Source organism: Emys orbicularis, chromosome 3 (genome assembly GCF_028017835.1).
Source record: "Emys orbicularis isolate rEmyOrb1 chromosome 3, rEmyOrb1.hap1, whole genome shotgun sequence".
Taxonomy (NCBI): Eukaryota; Metazoa; Chordata; order Testudines; family Emydidae; genus Emys; species Emys orbicularis.
Window position 1 is genome coordinate 33,941,629 of NC_088685.1, and position 21,871 is coordinate 33,963,499.

At 43.7% G+C, this 21,871-nt stretch overlaps 1 protein-coding gene across 2 annotated transcripts in view; it reads right to left on the reverse strand.

Annotated features, from left to right (window-relative positions):
* ASAP2 (ArfGAP with SH3 domain, ankyrin repeat and PH domain 2) overlaps positions 1-21,871 on the reverse strand; it is a 177,623-nt gene that overhangs the window by 52,782 nt on the left and 102,970 nt on the right. For both annotated transcript variants that reach the window (XM_065400691.1, XM_065400690.1), the window contains exons 10-11: positions 9,393-9,496; positions 9,212-9,281 (exon numbers count right to left, since the gene is read on the reverse strand). In XM_065400691.1, coding sequence (XP_065256763.1) covers positions 9,212-9,281; positions 9,393-9,496 — 174 coding nt within the window. The remainder of the gene's footprint in view (positions 1-9,211; positions 9,282-9,392; positions 9,497-21,871) is intronic.

Below are 21,871 nucleotides of genomic sequence, written 5' to 3' on the forward strand. Positions count from 1 at the left end.
ATTGGTCTCCAACCGCCCTTCTTTTTGGGTACCAGGAAGTAAGTCAAGTAAAACCTTCTCCCCTGGTACTGAGGAGGGATATGTTCTATTGCTCCTTGCTGCATTAAGGAGTTCACCTCTTGTTTGAGAATACTCTCGTGACAGGGGTCCCCGAAGTGGGCAGAGAGGGTTTTTTTGAAAGAGGTAGGGATGCAAACTCTATCATATAGCCAGAATGGATGACATTCAGCACTCACTTGTCTGTTGTTTTTCAACACCTGGAGTGCAATAAGAGTGCTAGCCAACCCACACATGGTGCGTGGGGGTCATGAGGTGTTGGGCTTAGTGTTTCGTGACTCTTGAATTCCAATAAAAAATAACGTGGAGCCGGAGGCTGAGAATGATATGCAGAACCTGTTGCAGAGGGTGTAGGGAAGCAGGACTTTTGAACCCTCTGTCTCTTATGTAGTGGCTCATAGGGTCTCTGATGGAAAAACTGCTGAGCCATATGTCTGGATCTAGACCAATGGGCTGTGAAACTTCCTTTTAGGGGCAAGCGTGTATATACCAAGCAAGCGGAGGGTAGCCCTGGAATCCTTCATGGTATGGAGGGACTCATCTGTCTTCTGGTTGAAAAGGTGTGATTCATCAAAGGGGAGGTCCTTGGTGGTATTCTGGACCTCCTTAGGCAACCCTGATGCATGGAGTCATGATTCCCTATGGATAATGGCAGTAGCTACAGCTCTAGAGGAAATATCAGCGGCATCAATTACAGATTGGAGAGTGGTCCTGACTATGAGTTTGCCTTTGTCTATCAGAAAACGAGCTCTGTCCTGCTGTGGAAGGCTGTCAATGAACTCCTCAAACTTGGCATGGATCAGGAAATTGTATTTAGCTATTAGCGCCTGGTAATTGGCTATCCTGAAATGGAGGCTGGATAATGAGAAGACTTTTCTTTCCAGCAGATCCAGGCGTTTGCCCTCTATCAGCAGAAGTAGACCAAAGATGTTACTGTCTAGCTCTTTCAGAAGCGGACAGGACCACCAGTGAGTTGGGAGTGGGGTGAGAAAAAAAACGCAGATGTGTGCATGCCCCGGGCACAGTTGCCAGCATTTTTCCCTTAGTGGTATCCATCAGATCAGCTCTAGTGCCCCCGGGTGCCGCCTGCTCGTAGCGCCGGTATAAGGGGCCTTGCCAACCCCACATCCCTTCAGTTTCTTCTTACCAACCACTCAGAGAAGGGACGCCGGGTAGGTCTTGGAATGGACATGTGCAACACATCTCGAAGAACAGTTGCAGAAAGGTTAATAACCATTTTTTCTTCAAGTGCTTGCACATGTCCATTCCAATGTAGGTGACTCTTAAGCAGTTGCACAGGAGGTGGGCTTGGAGTTCAAGGACAAGCTGACTGCAACACTGCGGCCGAAGCAGGCATCATCTGTGGCTCGTTGGGTAATGGCATAGTGCAGCGAATACGTGTGCATGGAGGACCACGTTGCTACCCTGCAGAGATCCTAAATAGGAACTTGAGCAAGGAAAGCAGCCTAAGAGGCTTGAGATCTTGTGGAGTGAGCAGTCAGGTTAGGTGGAAGAGGGACCCCTGCAAGGCTGTAACATGCCCAGATACACAAAGTGATCCAAGACAAAATCCTCTGAGCAGAGATGGGGAGCCCCTTCATTCTCTCAGCTATTGCTATGAACAGCTGAGTCGATCTGCCGAATGGTTTGGTCCTTCAGGACCCTTCTAACATCCAAAGAGTGCAGATATTGTTTTTCCCTATCTGCATGCAGCTTACGATAGAATTCTAGTAGAAACATTGATTGGCTGCAGTGGAACTGTGAAACCACTTTTGGGAGGAACTTTGGATGCGAGTGTAGCTGACTTTATCTTTGAAGAACATTGTATATAGGGGTTCCAAGGTGAGGGCTCGGATCTCCAAAACTCTTCTGGGCAAAGTGATGGCCAGTAAAGAGGCCACCTTCCGAAGAAGTGCAACAGTGAGCATGTTACTAGCGGCTCGAAGGGCAGGCCCGTCAGCTTTGACGGGACAAGATTTAAGTCTCAAGGAGGGATTGGTTCCTTTATCTGAGGGAACACCCTCTCCAGGCCTTTGAGGAAACGAATTACCACTTTGTGCAAAATAATCGACCTGGCCATCAGGTGGACCTTGATTGAAGAAAGGGCCAGACCTTGTTTCAAGAGTAGAAAGTACTCCAAAACAAGCTGCAATAAGCACTGCCTAGGCAGAACCCCACATCCGGAAGACCAGATGGAGAATCATTTCCAATTTGCCAGGTAAATTGCCCTGGTGGAGAGTTTTCTATTGCCTAGTAGGACTCTACTCTGCGCAAGCTTGCTCTTCAGGATTCAGCCATGAAGGTTCCAGGCTGTCAGATGAAGAGAGCTGAGGTTCAGGTGCCGCAGCTGACCATGATCCTGGGTGATCAGGTCCAGGTTCAGTGGGAGTCGGATGTGGGGCTCCAATGAAAGGCTCAAGAAAGTGGTGAACCTGTGTTGTCTGGGCCACGCTGGGGTTATAAGGATGACCCATGCTTGGTCCTGCTTGAACTTCAACAGAACCTTGTGAATTAGTGGAATGGGGGGAAAGATGTCGTATACGCAAGTTGTCCATGTCAACAGGAAGGTGTCCGTAAGAGACCTGGGGCTGTGGCCCCTCAGGGAGCAAAACTGATGGCATTTCCTGTTGTCACGGGTAGCAATCAGGTCTGTAAGGGGAGTCCCCCCATCTCTGGAAGATGTCTCTTGTGATGTCCGGATTAAGGGACTACCCGTGTGAGTGGAGAAGGACCTGCTGAGGTGATCCGCAAGCTATTCTGTTGAATCCATATGCATGGATGATGTCTAAGAGTTTGTGCTGGGAGTCCTGCATCTCCTCAAAAGGAATCTGAAGCTCTTCAGCAACTCTGTGGAGAAAGTCCTGGAACTGCTTGAAGTCATCAGGGAGCTGAAGGGGAAAGGGATATAGGAATCACTGCTTCATCCAGAGCGTAATATTCCTCCTCCTCTGTTGGATCCAGGGGCAGATCTGACTCCCTGGAAGATCAGATTAACTCTTCAAGGGAGTACTGGTCCCAAGGCCCCCCAGTATGGCCATTAGGAGGGTTGATAAGTGGTCAGAGGGGCCCCCATGGCATGGGTTACCAGCAGCTTTCTTGTCATGCCTCTGGGGTTTAGGATGTCCTAAGTCCACATGGGCCAAGCTGATTGGCTTGCTTACAGCTGAATCCAACTTATTTGAAGTGGATTTCCAGAAAGACTTAGTCTCATGCTCATGAGAGTGCTTCCTGAAAAGACCCCACTGTGGGGGTAAATTCTCCCACACCAGAGTCGGACTTAACAGCAGGAGGCGCACTCCTTGCTGAATCAGGCTGATGTGTTCGGGGGGGGGGGGGGGGGAGGGAGTCCCCAGGCTGGATCCGATTGAGGCCTCATGGCCTTCTCCATGATGTATTTGTGGAGATGAAGTTCACGCCTTTCTTGGGTATGGCTGGGGAATGATTGGCAGATACCACACCTTGCCACGATATGGGCTTCCCCAAAGCAGTACAGACAGTGCTGGTGGTCGTCGTTCACTGAGAAGGATCACAGACAGGAAGCACAGGGTTTGAAGCCCAGAGTCCTAAGCATAGCCCAGTACCCAAACAGGGCATGGGGTGGGGGGGGAGAGGGAGGTTCCCTGTGGGAGTTTAATCTAACACTAATAGGTCTATAAAATACTAAACTGTAAAAACTATTAAAACTGTTATAACTATTTGTAAACTAGACAATTCTTATTTTATAAAATGAAGCCGAAGTTGTGGGCACTGTAGGTTCCAACCTGGACCATGTGGCAGTGAGAAGGCAGTCAGTACACTCACTCTTCATTCCCTCAGGCAGAGTCACAAAGTGAGCCAATGGACCCATGTGTGGACCAACGGACACTACTTTCAAATGCTTTGGCTCCAGATGCACGGTGCACATGCAAAACCCCAGTGGAATACAACAGGAATTATCACACAAAGAAGAAATAGTGTTATGTTACTGGATTACAAGAGAATCCCTAAAAAAGTAGACCTGACTTCACTTCTTGAAAACTGATTGGTGACAATAATACACTTAAACAAGGAGGAAGAACAAATCAATAGAGAAAGAGCATATACATTCTCTTGCAATAAAATAAATAAAATGATGGAGCTATCAGAAAAGTGATATTGACATCATCGGAGCTGAGGAAGGATAAAGATAAAATAGTGAAAGGAGCACAAGAATTATTTTCCTTCTAGATTTAAGTTCCTCTACACAAGCCTCGTATCCATGAAGAATATTGTATATTAAAAAAAAAGGGGTAGAATCTGCACTCTTCTATTCAACAAACCTGAGAGCCTTGCACAATGGATAGTCATGTGTGTCTTGGGACAATGAAGCTACAGAATGCTTACAGGACAAAGTAAAGCAAACTACCCACAGAAGTCTTGGATGCAAACAGATAAGCAGGCTGAATATTTTTGTTTGGAAGGCAATGAAAAGTTATATATTACACAGAGATTTCAATTTTCATTATTTTAGTTTACTAGAGACAAACATTGTTTCAAGCTAGAATTAAGCAAGCGAATAACTTCTTGCCAACATGAACTTGGGTCTATTTTCTTGGTGTGATCTCTCTATAATGTTCATAACATTAACATTTCTTGATTTTGGCTTGTTAAACATTTTGATGCAACAAACTCTTTCCCAACAAGATGACTGACTGGAATGGAGGCTTGAAATAGAGCAACTAGTTTGCTAAATGTTTTATGTTTTGATGTCCAAGTCACCAGCCAGAACTATTTTATACCATACTAGTATAGTTTGCTATATTTACCAAAAGTTTAAAATGTAAAAGTACTTGAAAAAATTCCAAAATGTGTTGGAATCACAAGATATGTATTGGACTCAGAGTCTAAAGCATATTCACGATTAATCTAATTTCCAGTGGGATGCGAAACCTGAAGTCCTAGAAGTACCAAACCTAGATGTCTTCTGCACAGATTTTCCAATTTAGTTGGAAGACATCTGGGCCTGGTCTCTTTTGGTCTTTGTACCCAGTTTGGGAGTACTCTCCCAATCCTTTCTATCAGCATTTGGGTATCTAGAAAAGTAGCTGCAACCACTTTTTAAACACTTCAAGATGTGAACATCCTAATTTTGGAAACACTGACATCTCAAAACATCTTTAAATTGAGATTAGTCCATTCCACTGAATAAGTCAACATCAGTATTGATACCCAAACCATATTAGCATTTAAGTGCACACCCACCATTTCAACGCCTAAAAGCGATTTCTCACCAATCGGATGCCTCAGATCACAGAACTTTCACACCACAAAATGGTTTGTCTAAGTTTCTTACAATTACTACCACCAGCTCACCTCCACCACTGCAACAATAACGGTAACTTTGGTTTAGACAAGGTTCAACCACCTGTTGGTGTTTCAATCATATAATCTAAATCTACTCTGAGGAGAGTTGGATGACATTCTGGTTAGAACACCAGGTAGCTGCCTGGATTTCATGTTAACTAGTTATAGTACTAGTTTGGGATTTCTGAATCTTTTCACAGTACCTGCTTCACTCCTCAGATATTTTAAGGTTACCATTGTACCCTCCCGACATCCAATTAATCCAATACAATTCATCATCCAATAAGATGAAAGATGGAAACTCCCACTCCTTCAGCATTAATTAATGCTGCCACTTAGTCAACTATAGCCTTCTCTCCCTACCCCTTAAAGGAATAAATTGTATACACGACACTTTAAGCCTTGGCAGGCTCAGGCAGCAAAAAGGGTGATTTCTGGAATGAAACATCCAGGTCTCTCACATAACACTGAAGAATTCTAGGTTGGTTCATGTAGAAACTATGTAAATAATTTTCAAATGGGGCAAGAGCAGAAGGCCATTAACTAAACTATCATTAACCAGCTGATTTTATCATTTAGTACATTGCTATAGCAATAAGAAGGGCCTGAGAGCCAAACTATTAAATCTTCTCTTCCACTTTAAGAGGTATGCTGTTAGGGACTGAAGTGATTTCTAGGTTCTACGGGTAGAATTGGCAAATCTGGATGTCTGCTGGCATGACTTATTATCTCAAGCAGAATAAAACCAAACCAATTGTTAATCCTGAGCCAGCCATGGGGAACATGAACCCGCTATCTCTTTTTGCTATTAATTGTGTTGCTAGAGAAGGCAAGGTTACATTAACAATTTCCAAGAATAAAGGAAGAAAGCATTCATTACTAAAGCATCTCCCTTTGTTTTCTTTTGCAAAAAAGTCTGGCAGATTCCTGCTTAGGCTTTTTGTACACAATCAACTTCAGGTTTCTTGAAAAAAGAAAGGTCTCATTCATAACTCTTTGATTCAAGACCACTCAAATTGCTAGTTACATGGCTCAATCTGTTTCTGTCATTGTGTTTTTCATCCCTGCATGTTACATTGCAACCAGGAAGGTGTCAACAGACAATCTCCAATTGCTGATATAACACAAGAGAGATGTCTCTGTTCTTCTTCAGCACTGAATTAGTAAATCGCTATCTTGCAACCTGCCTGTATGATTGCTAATTTCCTGAGACTTCAGATTGCTAATAATCTAGTACATTTAGGACAATGAAAGTCTGTGCATATGTATCGTGCGCGTATACACACACACTCCCCATCACACAAGAAAATATTTACTCTTACAGGTAAATGATTGATAGAGCGAAAGATCCTCCATCATTGTCAGAGAACACCTGACAAGTAATAACAAAGTATATGGAGTCATATCATGGCATTAGCTACTGCCTCAAGATGGTTGCTTCAGAAACTGAGAAAAGCTTAGAAAGCACTCCCCACTTAAATCCACGCAAGGCCACATGACTAAAAAGAATGGAGATCCCCGAACGATCGAATCATAGGGTTAGAAGGGCCCACAAGTGTCATCTAGTCTAACCCCTTGTCAAAATTCAGGACTTTTTGGATCCTTTCCAGTTTCTCTACATTGGTGACCAAAACTGGACACACTACTCCAGCTGAGCCCTAACCAGCACCGAGTAAAGTGGTACTATCATCTCCCATGACTTGCATGCTATGCCTCTATTAATACAACCTAAAATTGCATTTGTTTTTGTTTGTCTGTTTTTTTGCAACAGAATTGCATGGCTGGCTCATGTTGAGGTTGTGATCTATCACAACTCCCAGATCCTTCTCAGTAGTGCTGCTGCCAAGCCAGTTTCCCCCCATTCTGTATTTGTTTTGATTTTTCTTCGCTAAATGTAGCACCTGTGACAAAGTTCCTCCTCTACCTTGGTGGGTCCTGCGCTTATTGGCGGATTTGCTCGCTTCACAGATTCACCCTGTGGGTCAGGAAACAGTCCAGAGACCTTCCCCTCTGGTAGAAGCTATAGTCCAGGTCAATTCCTCCTGTGTTTGATCAGGAGTTGGGAGGTATGGGGGGAACCCAGGCCCACCCTCTACTCCGGGTTCCAGCCCAGGGCCCTGTGGATTGCAGATGTTTAGAGTGCCTCCTGGTACAGTTGCACGACACCTACAACTCCCTGGGCTACTTCCCCATGGCCTCCTCCCAACACCTTCTTTGTCCTCACCACCGGACCTTCCTCCTGATGTCTGATAACGCTTGTACTTCTCCATCCTCCAGCAGTACGCCTACTCACTCTCAGCTTCTTGCACACCTCTTGCTCCCAGTTCCTCTCACACACTTCCTCTCCTCTGGCTCCCTGGCTCCCCCTGGCTTGACTGGAGTGAGCCCTTTTATAGCATCAGAGGGGCCTTAATTAGAGTCAGGTGCTTAACTACCTCACCTGACTCTTAGCAGGTTAATTGGAGTCAGGTGGTCTATTAGCCTGGAGCAGCCCCTGCTCTGGTCACTCAGGGAACAGAAAACTACTTATCCAGTGGCCAGTATATCTCCCTTCTGCTACTCTGCTGTTCCCAACTGGTCTGGGTCTATCACACACCTTATATTTGTCTTTGCTGAATTTCATTTTGTTGTCTATAGCCCAGTTCTTCAATTTATCGAGAGCCCTCTGAATTTTAGCTCTACCCTCCAAAATATTGGCAACTCCCCCTAGCTTTGTGTATTCCGCAAACTTGATCAGTATGCGTTCTAGACTGGGATGTAGGTAATTAATAAAGATGTTAAATAACACTGGACCCAGAACAGATCCCTGTGGAACCCCACTTGAGACCTCCCTCCAATCCGACATCATTCCATTAATAGTTACTCTTTGTTTGTGGTTGTTCAATCAATTATATATCCACTTAATGATAGTTCTGTCGAGCCTGCACTTCTTAGCAGACTGTCATGTGGGACTGTGTCAAAAGCCTTGCTGAAGTCCAGACATATTATGTCCACCGTCATATTCCCCCTATGCATGAAATCAGCTACCCTGTCAAAGAAGGAAATCAAGCTGGTTTGGCATGATTTGTTTTTGGTAAATCCATGCTGGCTTCTAGTGATTACCCCTTCAGCCTCCAGGTATTCGCAAATTCAATGTTTTATACATTGCTCTAGTAGCTTTCCAGGTATCGAAGTCAGGCTGACTCGTATTGTTCTCCGGCTCCTCCTTTTTAAAGACGGGAACTACATTATCCCTTCACCAGGCTTCTGAGGCCTCTCCTGTCATCCAAGAGTTTGTAAGTATTATTCAATATTATTATTAGAGAAAAAGTACTTACAACTTGCATATTTAATAAAGACAAGTATATCTGACAGCTAAACTTTCTGGGAGATAGTTCATTTTTATGAATAGCTAGAAATTGAGATCATAATCAAATTTTAAACAAAGATACATCAACCCTAAGAAGCATTTATCCTTTCAAAACAACAATATTGATTGTAAAAGATATACTGGATAATCTAAAAAGTGACCCCCAATATACCTTTTCACTATATTTACAGTGGCCTTGCAAAATTCTACTTGACCATTTACCCAAAAACAAAAAAACAGGAAAGTAAAATACATGTTGTTTCATTATCAGCAATCAGCATAATAAAGGGCAAACTATAAGATTTTGTGGTTGGGTTGTTAAATTCTCATGGCAATTTTGCAAGGCTGCCATAAAAAGATAGAGCCATCTAATTCAAAATGCTGCATGAGGAATCTAGCTAATTCTGAACTATAAATATACAACAACATTGTTTTGTATTAGCAACCAAATACATGCATAAAATACTATAAACAAATACTTACTGTACCATGGGAAATTGTAAGGAAACCATTTTTAACTGAGCATTTCCTTTTCTGCCATACTTTTCTGATTCTGGTTTTAAAAAAAAGACAAAGTGACTCAAGTTTATGTATAATTAGTATTAAAATTACATAGGCTCACAGGACTGCAGTTTTTCCCCAGTAATTGTCTAATGGTACATACCCATCACTTTTCTTATATAGGCTACCATTTCTTTCAGTGCCATGCTCTTTGTTTCCCTGAGGCTGATGTAAACTGTAAGCTGTACTCTGACGGATTTGAGAATCCTAAAGGATAGGGAAAAAAGCATTAAGGTTTGCTAATCCAAGACAGTCCAAATAAAGTAAATATTTTTGCCCAAATTAGAGAATAGTATGAGGGGGTTCGTTTTTCCTGCCAGATGGAACAAAGGGAATTTAAAAAGCAGCCGGTATCACTACCCACTTCTGCCATAACGCAGAAGGGATTCCACGGAAAAAAGAATGCAGCTTTAGCCCTGGTCTACACTACAAGTTTAGGTCGAATTTAGCAGCGTTACATCGATTTAACCCTGCACCCGTCCACACGACGAAGCCTTTTTTTCGAGGTAAAGGGCTCTTAAAATCGATTTCTGTACTCCTCCCCCGACGAGGGGATTAGCGCTGAAATCTATCTTGCCGGGTCAAATTTGGGGTAGTGTGGTCGCAATTCAATGGTATTGGCCTCCGGGAGCTATCACAGAGTGCTCCATTGTGACTGCTCTGGACAGCGCTCTCAATTCAGATGCACTGGCCAGGTAGACAGGAAAAGGCCCGTGAACTTTTGAATCTCATTTCCTGTTTGGCCAGCGTGGCAATCTGCAGGTGAGTGCAGATCTCATCAGCAAAGGTGACCATGATGGAGTCCAAGAATCGCAAAAGAGCTCCAGCATGGACCGAACAGGAGGTACGGGATCTGATCGTTGTATGGGGAGACGAATCCGTGCTATCCGAACATTCGAAAAAATCTCCAAGGGCATGAAGGACAGAGGCTATAACAGGGACCCGCAGCAATGCTGCATGAAACTTAAGGAGCTGAGGCAAGCCTACCAAAAAACCAGAGAGGCAGACGGCCGCTCCGGGTCAGAGCCCCAGACATGCCGCTTCTATGATGAGCTGTATGCCATTCTAGGAGGTGCAGCCACCACTACCCCAACCCTGTGCTTTGACTCCGTCAATGGAGTAGCACGCAACAGGGATGCAGGTTTTGGGGACGAGGAGGAGGTGGTTGAAGATAGCTCACAGCAAGCAAGCGGAGAAACCGTTTTCCCCGACAGCCAGGAACTGTTTCTCATCCTGGACCTGGAGTCAGTACCCCCCGAACCCACCGAAGGCTGCCTCCCGGACCCGCCAGGCGGAGAAGGGACCTCTGTGAGTGTACCTTTGTAAATATTATACATAGTTTAAAAGCAAGCGTGTTTAATGATTAATTTGCCCTGACATTCACGGCCAGTACAGCTACTGGAAAAGTCTGTTAACGTGTCTGGGGATGGAGCGGAAATCCTCCAGGGACATCTCCATAAAACTCTCCTGGATGTACTCCCAAAGCCTTTGCAAAAGGTTACTGGGGAGGGCAGCCTTATTCCGTCCTCCGTGGTAGGACACTTTACCACGCCAGGCCAGTAGCACGTAGTCTGGAATCATTGCATAACACAGTGTATGGTCCCGGTGTTTGATGGCATTCAAACAACATCCGTTCTTCATCTCTCTGTGTTATCCTCAGGAGAGTGATATCATTCATGGTCACCTGGTTGAAATAGGGTGATTTTATTAAGGGGACATTCAGAGGTGCCCGTTCTTGCTGGGCTGTTTGCCTGTGGCTGAAAAGAAATGTTCCCCGCTGTTAGCCACGCAGTTGGGGGAGGGGTAAAGCGATCATCCCAGATAATTGGGGGGAGGTGTGTGCGGGGGGAGGGGGGGCGGGTTAGTTGGGTTTGTGCTGCACGTTAACCCGAAAACCACAGCCCCTCCTTTTAAATTGCCAACCCATTTTAAATGGCCAACCCAATGGCTGCTTGGTATGGGAAATGAGGGCACTGCTGTTTGAAACCATTCCCACATGTTATGAAGGTTAAAGAAGTCAAAAGACTGTCTTACCATGGCTGCTTGCAAGCCAAATTCTGTTGCCCGGCCCTGCATGAGTGATCTCTCACACCAAACCGGCATACCCTCAATAAGAGGCAAAATGCGACCTTGTATCGAAAGCACATGTGCTATGTAATGTTAACAGCAAGGTTTACCATGAAGGACTCTACCCACTGTTCTGTAAAATGTGTCTTTTTAACTACCACTCTCCCTTTTTTTTCCTCCACCAGCTGCAAACGTTTCAACGCTCACACTATCTTCTCCTTCCCAGAGGCTAGCGAAGATTAGAAGGCGAAAAAAATGCACTCGCGATGAAATGTTCTCTGAGCTCATGCAGTCCTCCCACACTGAAAGAGCCCAGCAGAATGCGTGGAGGCAGACAATGTCAGAGTCCAGGAAAGCACAATATGAACGTGAGGACAGGTGGCGGGCTGAAGATAATAAGAGGCGGGCTGAAGATGAAAGGTGGCGTCAGCTTGGTGACAGAAGGCAAGAGGCAATGCTGAGGCTACTGGAGGAGCAAACTGATATGCTCCGGCGTATGGTTGAGGTTCAGGAAAGGCAGCATGAGCACAGACCGCTGCTACAGCCCCTGTGTAACCAACCGCCCTCCTCCCCAGGTACCATAGTCTCCTCACCCAGATGCCCAAGAACGCAGTGGGGGGGGCCTCCGGGCACCCAACCACTCCACCCCCAGAGGACTGCCCAAGCAACAGAAAGCTGGCATTCAATAAGTTTTAAAGTGCAGTGTGGCCTTGTCCTTCCCTCCTCCCCCACCCCACCTGGTCCTGGTGCTTCCCTCCTCCCCCACCTCTATTTGTGTGATGAATTAATAAAGAATGCATGAATGTGAAGCAACAATGACTTTATTGCCTCTGCAAGTGGTGATCAAGGGGGGAGGGAAAGGTGGTTAGCTTACAGGGAAGTAGAGTGAACCACGAGGCGGGGGGAGGAGAGGGGAGATTTCATCAAGGAGAAACAAACAGAACTTTCACACCATAGCCTGGCCAGTCATGAAACTGGTTTTCAAAGCTTCTCTGATGCACACCGCGCCCTCCTGTACTCTGCTAACCGCCCTGGTGTCTGGCTGCGCGTAATCAGCGGCCAGGCGATTTGCCTCAACCTCCCACCCTGCCATAAACGTCTCCCCGTTACTCTCACAGATATTGTGGAGCGCACAGCAAGCAGTAATAACAATGGGAATATTGGTTTCACTGAGGTCTAACCAAGTCAGTAAACTGTGCCAGCGTGCTTTTAAACATCCAAATGCACAGTCTACCACCATTTTGCACTTGCGCAGCCTATAGTTGAACAGCTCCTGATTACTGTCCAGGCTGCCTGTGTACGGCGTCATGAGACATGGCATTAAGGAGTAGGCTGGGTCCCCAAGGATAACTATAGGCATTTCAACATCCCCAACGGTTATAGGCATTTCAACATCCCCAACAGTTATTTTCTGGTCTGGGAAGAAAGTCCCTTGATGCAGCTTTTGAAACAGACCAGAGTTCCTGAAGATGCGAGCATCATGTACCTTTCCAGCCATCCCACGTTGATGTTGGTGAAACATCCCTTGTGATCCACCAGTGCTTGCAGCACCACTGAAAAGTACTCCTTTCGGTGTATGTACTCGCTGCCTTGGTGCTCCCCCCAGTTAGGGAATCCCATTGCAGCAAAGCCATCCACTATGACCTGCACATTTCCCAGAGTCACTACCCTTGATATCAGCAGCTCTTTGATTGCGTTGGCTACTTGGATCACAGCAGCCCCCACAGTAGATTTGCCCACTCCAAATTGATGCCCGACTGACCGGTAGCTGCCTGGCGTTGCAAGCTTTCACAGGGCTATCACCACTCGCTTGTGAACTGTGAGGGCTGCTCTCATCTTGGTATTCTTGTGCTTCAGGGCAAGGGAAAGCAAGTCACAAAGTTCTATGAATGTGCCCTTACGCATGCAAAAGTTTTGCAGCCACTGGGAATCGTCCCAGACATGCAACACTATGCGGTTCCACCAGTCTGTGCTTGTTTCCCGGGCCCAGAATCGGCGTTCCACGGCATGAATCTGCCCCATTAACACCATGATGTCCACATTGCCGGGGCCCGTACTTTGAGAGAAGTCTGTGTCCATGTCCTCATCACTCTCGTCACCATGCTGCCATCACTTCCTCGCCTGGTTTTGCTTTTGCAGGTTCTGGTTCTGCATATACTGCAGGATAATGCGCGTGGTGTTTACAGTGCTCATAATTGCCATGGTGATCTGAGCGGGCTTCATGCTTGCTATGCTATGGTGTCTGCGCTAAAAAAAAAAAAAAGGTCTGAAACGATTGTCTGCCGTTGTTCTGACGGAGGGAAGGGCGACTGACGACATGGCTTACAGGGAATTAAAATCAACAAAGGAGGTGGATTTGCATCAAGGAGAAACACACACAACTGTCACACAGAATGGCCCCCTCAAGGATTGAACTCAAAACCCTGGGTTTAGCAGGCCAATGCTCAAACTACTGAGCTATCCCTCCCCCCACTATTCACAGAGGGAGGGAGGGGGGAGCAAATGAATACAAATTAATACAAAACAAATCTGGTCTCTTTCTTGTTTTGATCCACTCCATCTCTCTTATACATCTTAGGCTGGCAGCAGACAGTGCAGTACGACTGCTAGCCATCGTCGTCTCCTGGGTGCTCGCCAGAAGACGGTGCAGTACGACTGCTAGCCATCGTCGTTTCCTGGGTGCTCGCCAGAAGACGGTGCAGTACGACTGCTAGCCATCGTCGTCTCCTGGGTGCTCGACAGAAGACGGTGCAGTACGACTGCAGGCAGGACTGAATCTCCATGAAACGAAACTTAAAAAGAGAATGACCTGGAGTCACTCCCATTTATGTCTAGGCGCCCCTGACAGACCTCACCGAGGTCTGCCAGGAGCACCCACGTCTTCCCAGGCGCCCCGACCGACCTCACCAAGGTCAGCTAAAAGAGCACCCAGGAGATGACGATGACGGCTACCAGTCGTAATGCACTGTCTGCTGCCAAAAGGCAATGAGCTGCTGCTGTGTTGCAATGCAGTACCATGTCTGCCAGCACCCAGGAGACGTACGGTGATGGTAAGCTGAGCGGGCTCCATGCTTGCCGTGGTATGGCGTCTGTACGGGTAACCCAGGAAAAAAGGCTCGAAACGATTGTCTGCTGTTGCTTTCATGGAGGGAGGGAGGGAGAGAGTTGGGGCCTGATGACATGTACCCAGAACCACCTATGACAATGTTTTTGACCCATCAGGCATTGGAATCTCAACCCAAAATTCCAATGGGCGGCGGAGACTGCGGGAACTGTGGGATAGCTACCACAGTCAAACACTCTGGAAGTCGACGCTAGCCTCGGTACTGTGGACGCACTCTGCCGAGTTAATGGTCTTAAATGGGGACACACAAAATTGACTGTATAAAATCAATTTCTAAAAAAATCGAGTTCTATAAATTTGACCTAATTTCGTAGTGTAGACATACCCTTAGTCTCAGGCTTCAGCTGCATTAATTTTTCAGTGGATTCCCCACCAGACTGGTAAGGGAATAGCATGTGTTGCACAACCCCAGGCTGTCAATGCGCACATTCCCACCTCCTTAGAAAGCTCTCTGCACGTGTTCTTATTTTTTGTTTGGCTTCACCACCACCACTTAGGTTCCTTTTAATCTAAATCATAATCAAACAACAGGCTTTCCAAGCTATGCAAAAATTCCTGTGTGTAAATCATCAAAGAATGCTGCTATCTGCAGGCCCAACTGCACCTTCTCATGGAAAAGCTCATAGGAGAAAAAAGGTTCCTCCATGGAGTCTGTTCCACATTGCCCAGCTTGGGTGCCCAGGCAGCACAGATCCATGGGAACCTTGACATTCCACTAGAAACATGCTTCAAGAGGCTTTCCCCCACCCACGACTGCTAGAGCTCAGAAGGGAGTCCACTGGGGGGCATGGCCCTTTCACAAATCAGGAACATCTGGACTTAAAAAGCACAACCTGCATGATTCCCAAGGGGCACTGCTTTCTACAAGTTCCTCAATTTCAATAGTACCAGGGCATGTATCCCAATTAGTAGAAATATGCAAAAGTGATTCTTAAAAGAATTGTTTCAACCAAACCACAGTGAATTTTTAGTTGATTCTGGACCTTCGGCTCTGAACAAAGTAGAATCCTGGCAAGGATAGCAAGAATCATACCTTTTTTTAATCCCCTTAGGAAAAAATATGTAGCAATGAGTTTGGCTCATGCCATATCAACAACAGTCCAACAGCATGGATTTGCCTATTCATAAAAAAAAAGCTCCCCTGTCTACCATTACAGTAATCAATACACATCCAGTTATATATGGTGGAGGATTAAAGCATGGGAGGAAAAATGGAGAAGTGAAGCTCACCTAAATGAATCTCTGAGAATACCTAAGCATAAACCTGTTAAAAAGAATAAATTGAACATCTAAGAAATAAGCCTGTTAATTTAATAAATCCCTCATTTGCCAAAGCGGTGACATAGCATGTCTCAAATGTATTAAATGTACACCTGTACCCCGATATAACGCGACCCGATATAACATGAATTCGGCTATAACACGGTAAAGCAGTGTTCCGGGGGGTCAGGGGGCTGCGCACTCCGGTGGATCAAAGCAACTTCAATATAACGCAGTTTCACGTATAACGCGGTAAGATTTTTTGGCTTCTGAGGACAGCGTTATATCGAGGTAGAGGTGTATATACATTAAATACAGTGCTCCAAAGATTATGAATTTGGGAGGAGATCACGGTTTTATTTTATTTTTTAATTAGGATTATTTTTGTATAGATGTGTTTATGCCAGACTATTTTATGCAGAACTATCTGTCTTGGCATATCCAACTGCCATGCATAAAAGTGGAACAGGGTTATGGGTTTTTTCCTCCCCCACCATTTTTTTCCCCCACCAGTGATCAAAGACTTGTGTATAAAGGTGTATCTAGCTACCCAGGTCTCCCAGCTGTCAAATGACAGCAAGCATGTGTCTGTCCCTGTGTGTGTCTGAGCTGTACCTTAGACATTGAATCTTCAGTCTGGCACTGCTTTTTTGATACTTGGCCAGGAACAAATACATCAAGTCACAAACTTATAGGCAATTTTTTTTTTTTAATCTCTTGTGTAGTTTAAAAATAATAATCCAAAATCATCCGCATACTGGTATTTATCTTTAGCTGTTTAACACTGAATGTGCCATAATGCGCTCTCAGTGGTGGTGTTAATATATTCCATGCTATTTCTCTTAGGAGCTAAGAATCTATTATTTGTTATCTTTGTACTCAACTACTGTATATAAAAAGAGAAAGCCACTGACTTTAACCAGCTCTGTGGGCAGCTCTACACTCTCTGCCTTGCTCAGGACTCATTATTCCTCCTACCTGTCTTGCAACTTCCCTCCCATCGCTCTGTCCCTGTCCTGAGTGCGGAAATGCTACTCCTGAGAAGTTTAGAGGCACTGAAGGAGTTTAGTTTCAGCATTGTAGAACTTTAGCTCTCCCAGAAGCTGAAGCTCCCAGTTGTCCAACCTCCCCTTCCCCCGATTATCTTAAGGTTTCAGATGACCTCCAAGGCCAACAGTTAACTGGGGTTTCCACATACTTAGTATTTTGCTGCTTCTTTTTATTTTTTGTGGCTTCTTTGGAGTACTGTCTATTCCTTTCATCTGTTTACACCCAGTTTTATGGGTGCTTTACTGCTTTCCTCAGCTAAAGAAGAAGACACTTTAGATCACGTGCATTAGTACTAATAGACTATTTTAAAAACATTAGGAAAGTAAGACTAGGGGATGGGACACAGAGCTTGTTAAAATGTAGTCCAAGTCAATAGGACCCAAAATTGTTACCATCTGATGGTTGTTCAGAGTCCTGTGACAACTAAGTTCATGGTCTCAGTCTAGTTCCTACTGGACTAGATTCCATATGACAAATCACCAATATAATTAGTATCTTTTTGGCCAGTCTCAGCATGCTTTCTCCATATGCAGAGCCCCTACTCTTTTAGCTTTGCTTTGCATATTCAGATGTACAGGGGTACAGATCACAGATGGCACTGCAGAACCAGACCCAGTGATCTCATCAGACGGGTACGATGTACCCCACCACTCTGAGGAAATGGGGAGTTCACTAGAGGATACAAGCCAAATCTAAAAAGGGGATATTGTCTTTTTTAAACATATGGCTGTTATCACAAAAAAGATCAGGACCTTTTAAAGCATGCAAAACTCTGAAATTGTACCTTGTCCCCTTCAGCTCTGAAAAGCAGATATGTGCAGAAATAAGTGAGTCATTTTATTACCGCATATTTACAGTGAGTCACTTCTCTGACCATAACCACACTTTAGAGGAAGTAATTTATAGTGTTATAAAGACTTTCTTCTAAACCAAGCTGAACAGCATAGCAAACAAGTGACAGGCATTTTATTTGTAAGTGGAACAGTAAAAACATTGTCCTGTAGGAGTGTTCTGTGCCAACGAGAGAAACACGCTAGGATAATCCCATCTTCAATTTAAGAAGTCTAACTGACTGAATGCAATACCACCAGAAAATAATTTGTCTAATAAAATGGTGGAGAACACAAATTACAACTAGCCTGCTATGCATCTTTAGTGCAGAGTTTTATTTTTAACTTGTATCTATATTTCAAGAGACCTAAGAAGGGATTATTTTTATAAACACAAAGCAATACTCTGTTAACATGAAAGAGATGATTAACTGCATTTATATTATCAATCCATCTCCATACACCAAAAAAGCCCAAGAAAGGTCATTGTTATCTCAAGCAACTGACCATCTACAGCTGTGACTGACAGTGGGGTTTCAGCTAGTTACATCAATATATACACATTGCCTGTGAGTCAAATATGTCAGTCAATTTAGACTCTTCCATTGACTTCTGACTACAACACAAAGCTCTGCTCCTCTCTTCCCCACAGCTTTCCAAAAGCCCTATGTTTTCTGTGTTTCCTAGCATCACTCCCACTGGAGCCTTTGAGAGTTCACACCCTCTCTTCTATAATTCCTTATATTCTCCAATGAATCCCTCAAGCTTCCCAGCCTGCAGGAACCTCTTACAGCCAGCCCCTCTGAATTCACATATGGCATAGCTACCATAATCAATGGAGATTAAAGATGTATCCTACCTAGCACTGGCCTAGATAGGCCAGATTCCAGGAGAAATAGAGAGGGGTCTTTAGCTTACTGAACTCAATAAATACTGCATTACAGTTACCTTCAAACCTAACTTTTTAAGAAGTGAATGAATATAAAGTAATAAATCCATAGATTCCAAGGCCAGAAGGGACCATTGTGACCATCTAGTCTGACCTCCTCTTCAACACAGAGAACTTCCCCAAAATAATTCCTAGAACACTTTTAGAAAAACACCCAATCTTGATTTTAAAATTGTAAATGATGGAGAATCCACTACAACCCTTAGTAAATTGTTCCAATGATTACTCTTACTATTAAGAATTTACATCTTATTTCCCATCTGAATTTGTCTATTCCACTTGCAGCCATTGGATCATACTAAACCTCTCTCTGCTATACTGAAGAGCCCATTATTAAACATTTATTCCCTCTGCAGATATTTTATGGTCTGTAATCAAGTTACCCCCTTAAACCTCTCTATGTTATGCTAAATAGATTGAGCTCCTTGAGTCTATAAGGCAAGTTTTTTAATCCTTTAATCATTCTCATGGCTCTTCTCTGAACCCTCTCCCATTTATCAGCATCCTTCTTGAATTGTGTGCACCAGAACTGGACAGAGTATTTCAGCAGTGCTTACACTGGCTACAAATGTAGAGGGAAAGTAACCTCTCTACTCCTACTTAAGATTCCTGTTTATGCATCCCAGGATTGCATTAATTCTTTTGGCCACAGCATCACGCTGGGAGCTCATGTTCAGCTGATTAACCACAAGGACCCCCAAATTTTTTCCAGTCACTGCTTCCCAGGATAGAGCCTCCCATCCTGTAAGTATGGCCTACATTCGCTTTTCCTAGATGTATACAATTAGCCATATTAAAACACAACACAAGAACTAGAAGTCATCAAATGAAATTAATAGGCAGCAGGTTTAAAACAAACAAAAGGAAGGATTTCTTCACACAACGCACAGACAACCTGCGGAACTCTTTGCCAGAAGATGTTGTAAAGGCCAAAACTATAAAAAGGTTAAAAAAAAAAAAAAAAAACTAGATAAATTCACGGAGGACAGGTACATCAATGGCTATTAGCCAGGATGGCCAGGAATGGTGACCCTACCCTCTGTTTGCCAGAAGCAAGGAATGGGTGACAGGGGATGGATCACTTGATGATTACCTGATCTGTTCATTCCCTCTGAAGCACCTGGCATAGGCCACTGTTGGAAGACAGGATACTGGGCTAGATGGACCTTTGGTCTGACCCAGTATGGCCGTTCTTATGTTTTTCTGCATGTTCTTATATATTGTTTGCTTGCACCCAGTTCACCAAATGATCCAAATCGCTCTGTATCATCTATCTGTCCTCTTCATTATTTACTGTTCCCTCACTTTTTGTGTCATAGGCAAAATTTATCATTGATGATTTTGTCTTTCTTTCCAGGTCGCTGATAAATATGTTAAGTAGAGAGGGCCAAGCACTGATACCTTTGGGACTTCATTGGAAACACACCCACTTGATTATTCCCCATGTACAACTACATTTTGAGACTGATCAGTTAGCCTAACTGATATAAAATTAACATGGAACATATTAAATCAGTCTAGTAAATGAATTACTGGTTTCCACTCACTAGAATCCTATAGCTATGTTGTAGTCTTGTTGCTTGCTAGTTTTATTGTTAACCCTTTAGAAGCAGAGGAGTCAAAAAGGTGAAAAGAAACCAAGAAGTCATTGCGCCTCAAGGTTAATATCTGAACTTATATGTATTCTACAATTTGAAAACACATTTAACATTTAAAAAAAAATAAAACTACCAAACAAAGTGAACAAACACAAGCTGAATTCATTTTCAGTGACTAATTGAAAGGAAGTTTGCTGCAAATCAAGTTTTGGGAAGTTGCATGTAAGGGAAAATGATGCATACAGTCACAACAGGTGTTCACCGTGAATGTACGTAAAAACATAATAGGGACAATATACAACATTTCCATTAGTTCATTCATGAAATGGGTTAAAAAAAAAAAACCACACACACACACACACACACACACACACACACACACACACACACACACACACACACACACACACACACACACACACTCTAAGAGCTCTTATGTAGACCAAATCAAGCAACCGGATTTGATTTCCAACAAAAAGAAAGAATAGTCAGTTTTGAAATCTGATTTGCACGAATATATTTTCTTTCCCCGTTAAAAACCTAATATCTTTTTGTGCAATTCAAAGAACACAAAGGAAAAGGGAAACAACTTTTGCATACAGACAAAACAAATACTTTTCAAGGAAAAATCCTGTTTCTTGAAATCCATATGGAAATCATGCAACGTACTATTTATAAAAAACACTGAAACACTTACTCTCCTAGACTTCGGTCACAAAAGGTAAATGCATTTTAGGAGGGAAAAAAAAAATCGGTTACAGTACAAAAAATTACATTGTAATGAATTAGACTGAATAAGAGTTTGTTGTACAGTAAGTTACTATCAAAACTGACTCGTTTTCCAGTGCTTAATGTTTTTCAAATAATTATATTACTTTTAATATCTTGCAGGAAAGTGGGCATGTCTATGCATAACACAGATTAGCAAAATAAAAGAATCATGCATTGTGAAATTAGCAGAACATTTTGTTTAAAGCTATTTTTTCACGTGTACTTTTAAACCTGACAAAATACTTAACATAGTCCCAAAAAATTTGTATTGGTATCACTGCCTTATTACTACTTCTAAGCACATACAAACTGAAAAAAAGTAATACAAACTTGTAACAATGTGCTCATCACATGCACTGGGAACATTAATACAAATACTAACAAGCACAAAAAGACACAGACTCAGAGAAACCACCTCCCAAATAGCAATGAAACTCAACCTGGTTCAGGCCATCTTCCTCAAGCAACAGCCTGAGTTAAAACTGAAGTCTTTTCAATTCGTAGTAAAGGGCAAAAGTCTCTGATCAAGAGGAGAAGCAAATTCCAGAGCCAAGGTACTCTCTGTCTCCACTAACAGACTACTTGCCCCCAGCTCCCCAGAACTTAAATCTGAGGACTGTTAGCAATTGTCCTCCAGTAAGTCACAAATATCAGGCTAGTATAGGGACCCAAACCATGTTCGAATTTTATACATTAAGGTCGACATCTGAAATTGCACCTCGAAACAAACTGGTGTTGTTTATGGAACAGAGGTATAATGGGCACCACCCAAGAAGAACAGACATCATATAGTAAAGGAAGCAGGTACATTACGTATTAGCTGAGGTTTTCAAAGTGATCTTAAAGAACAGCAGGAAGCATAGCACACAGTGGTGGATTTGGAAGTAAAAATGGCTATGCTTGACTCGTGAGGATGGCCTTTCAGACTGATGA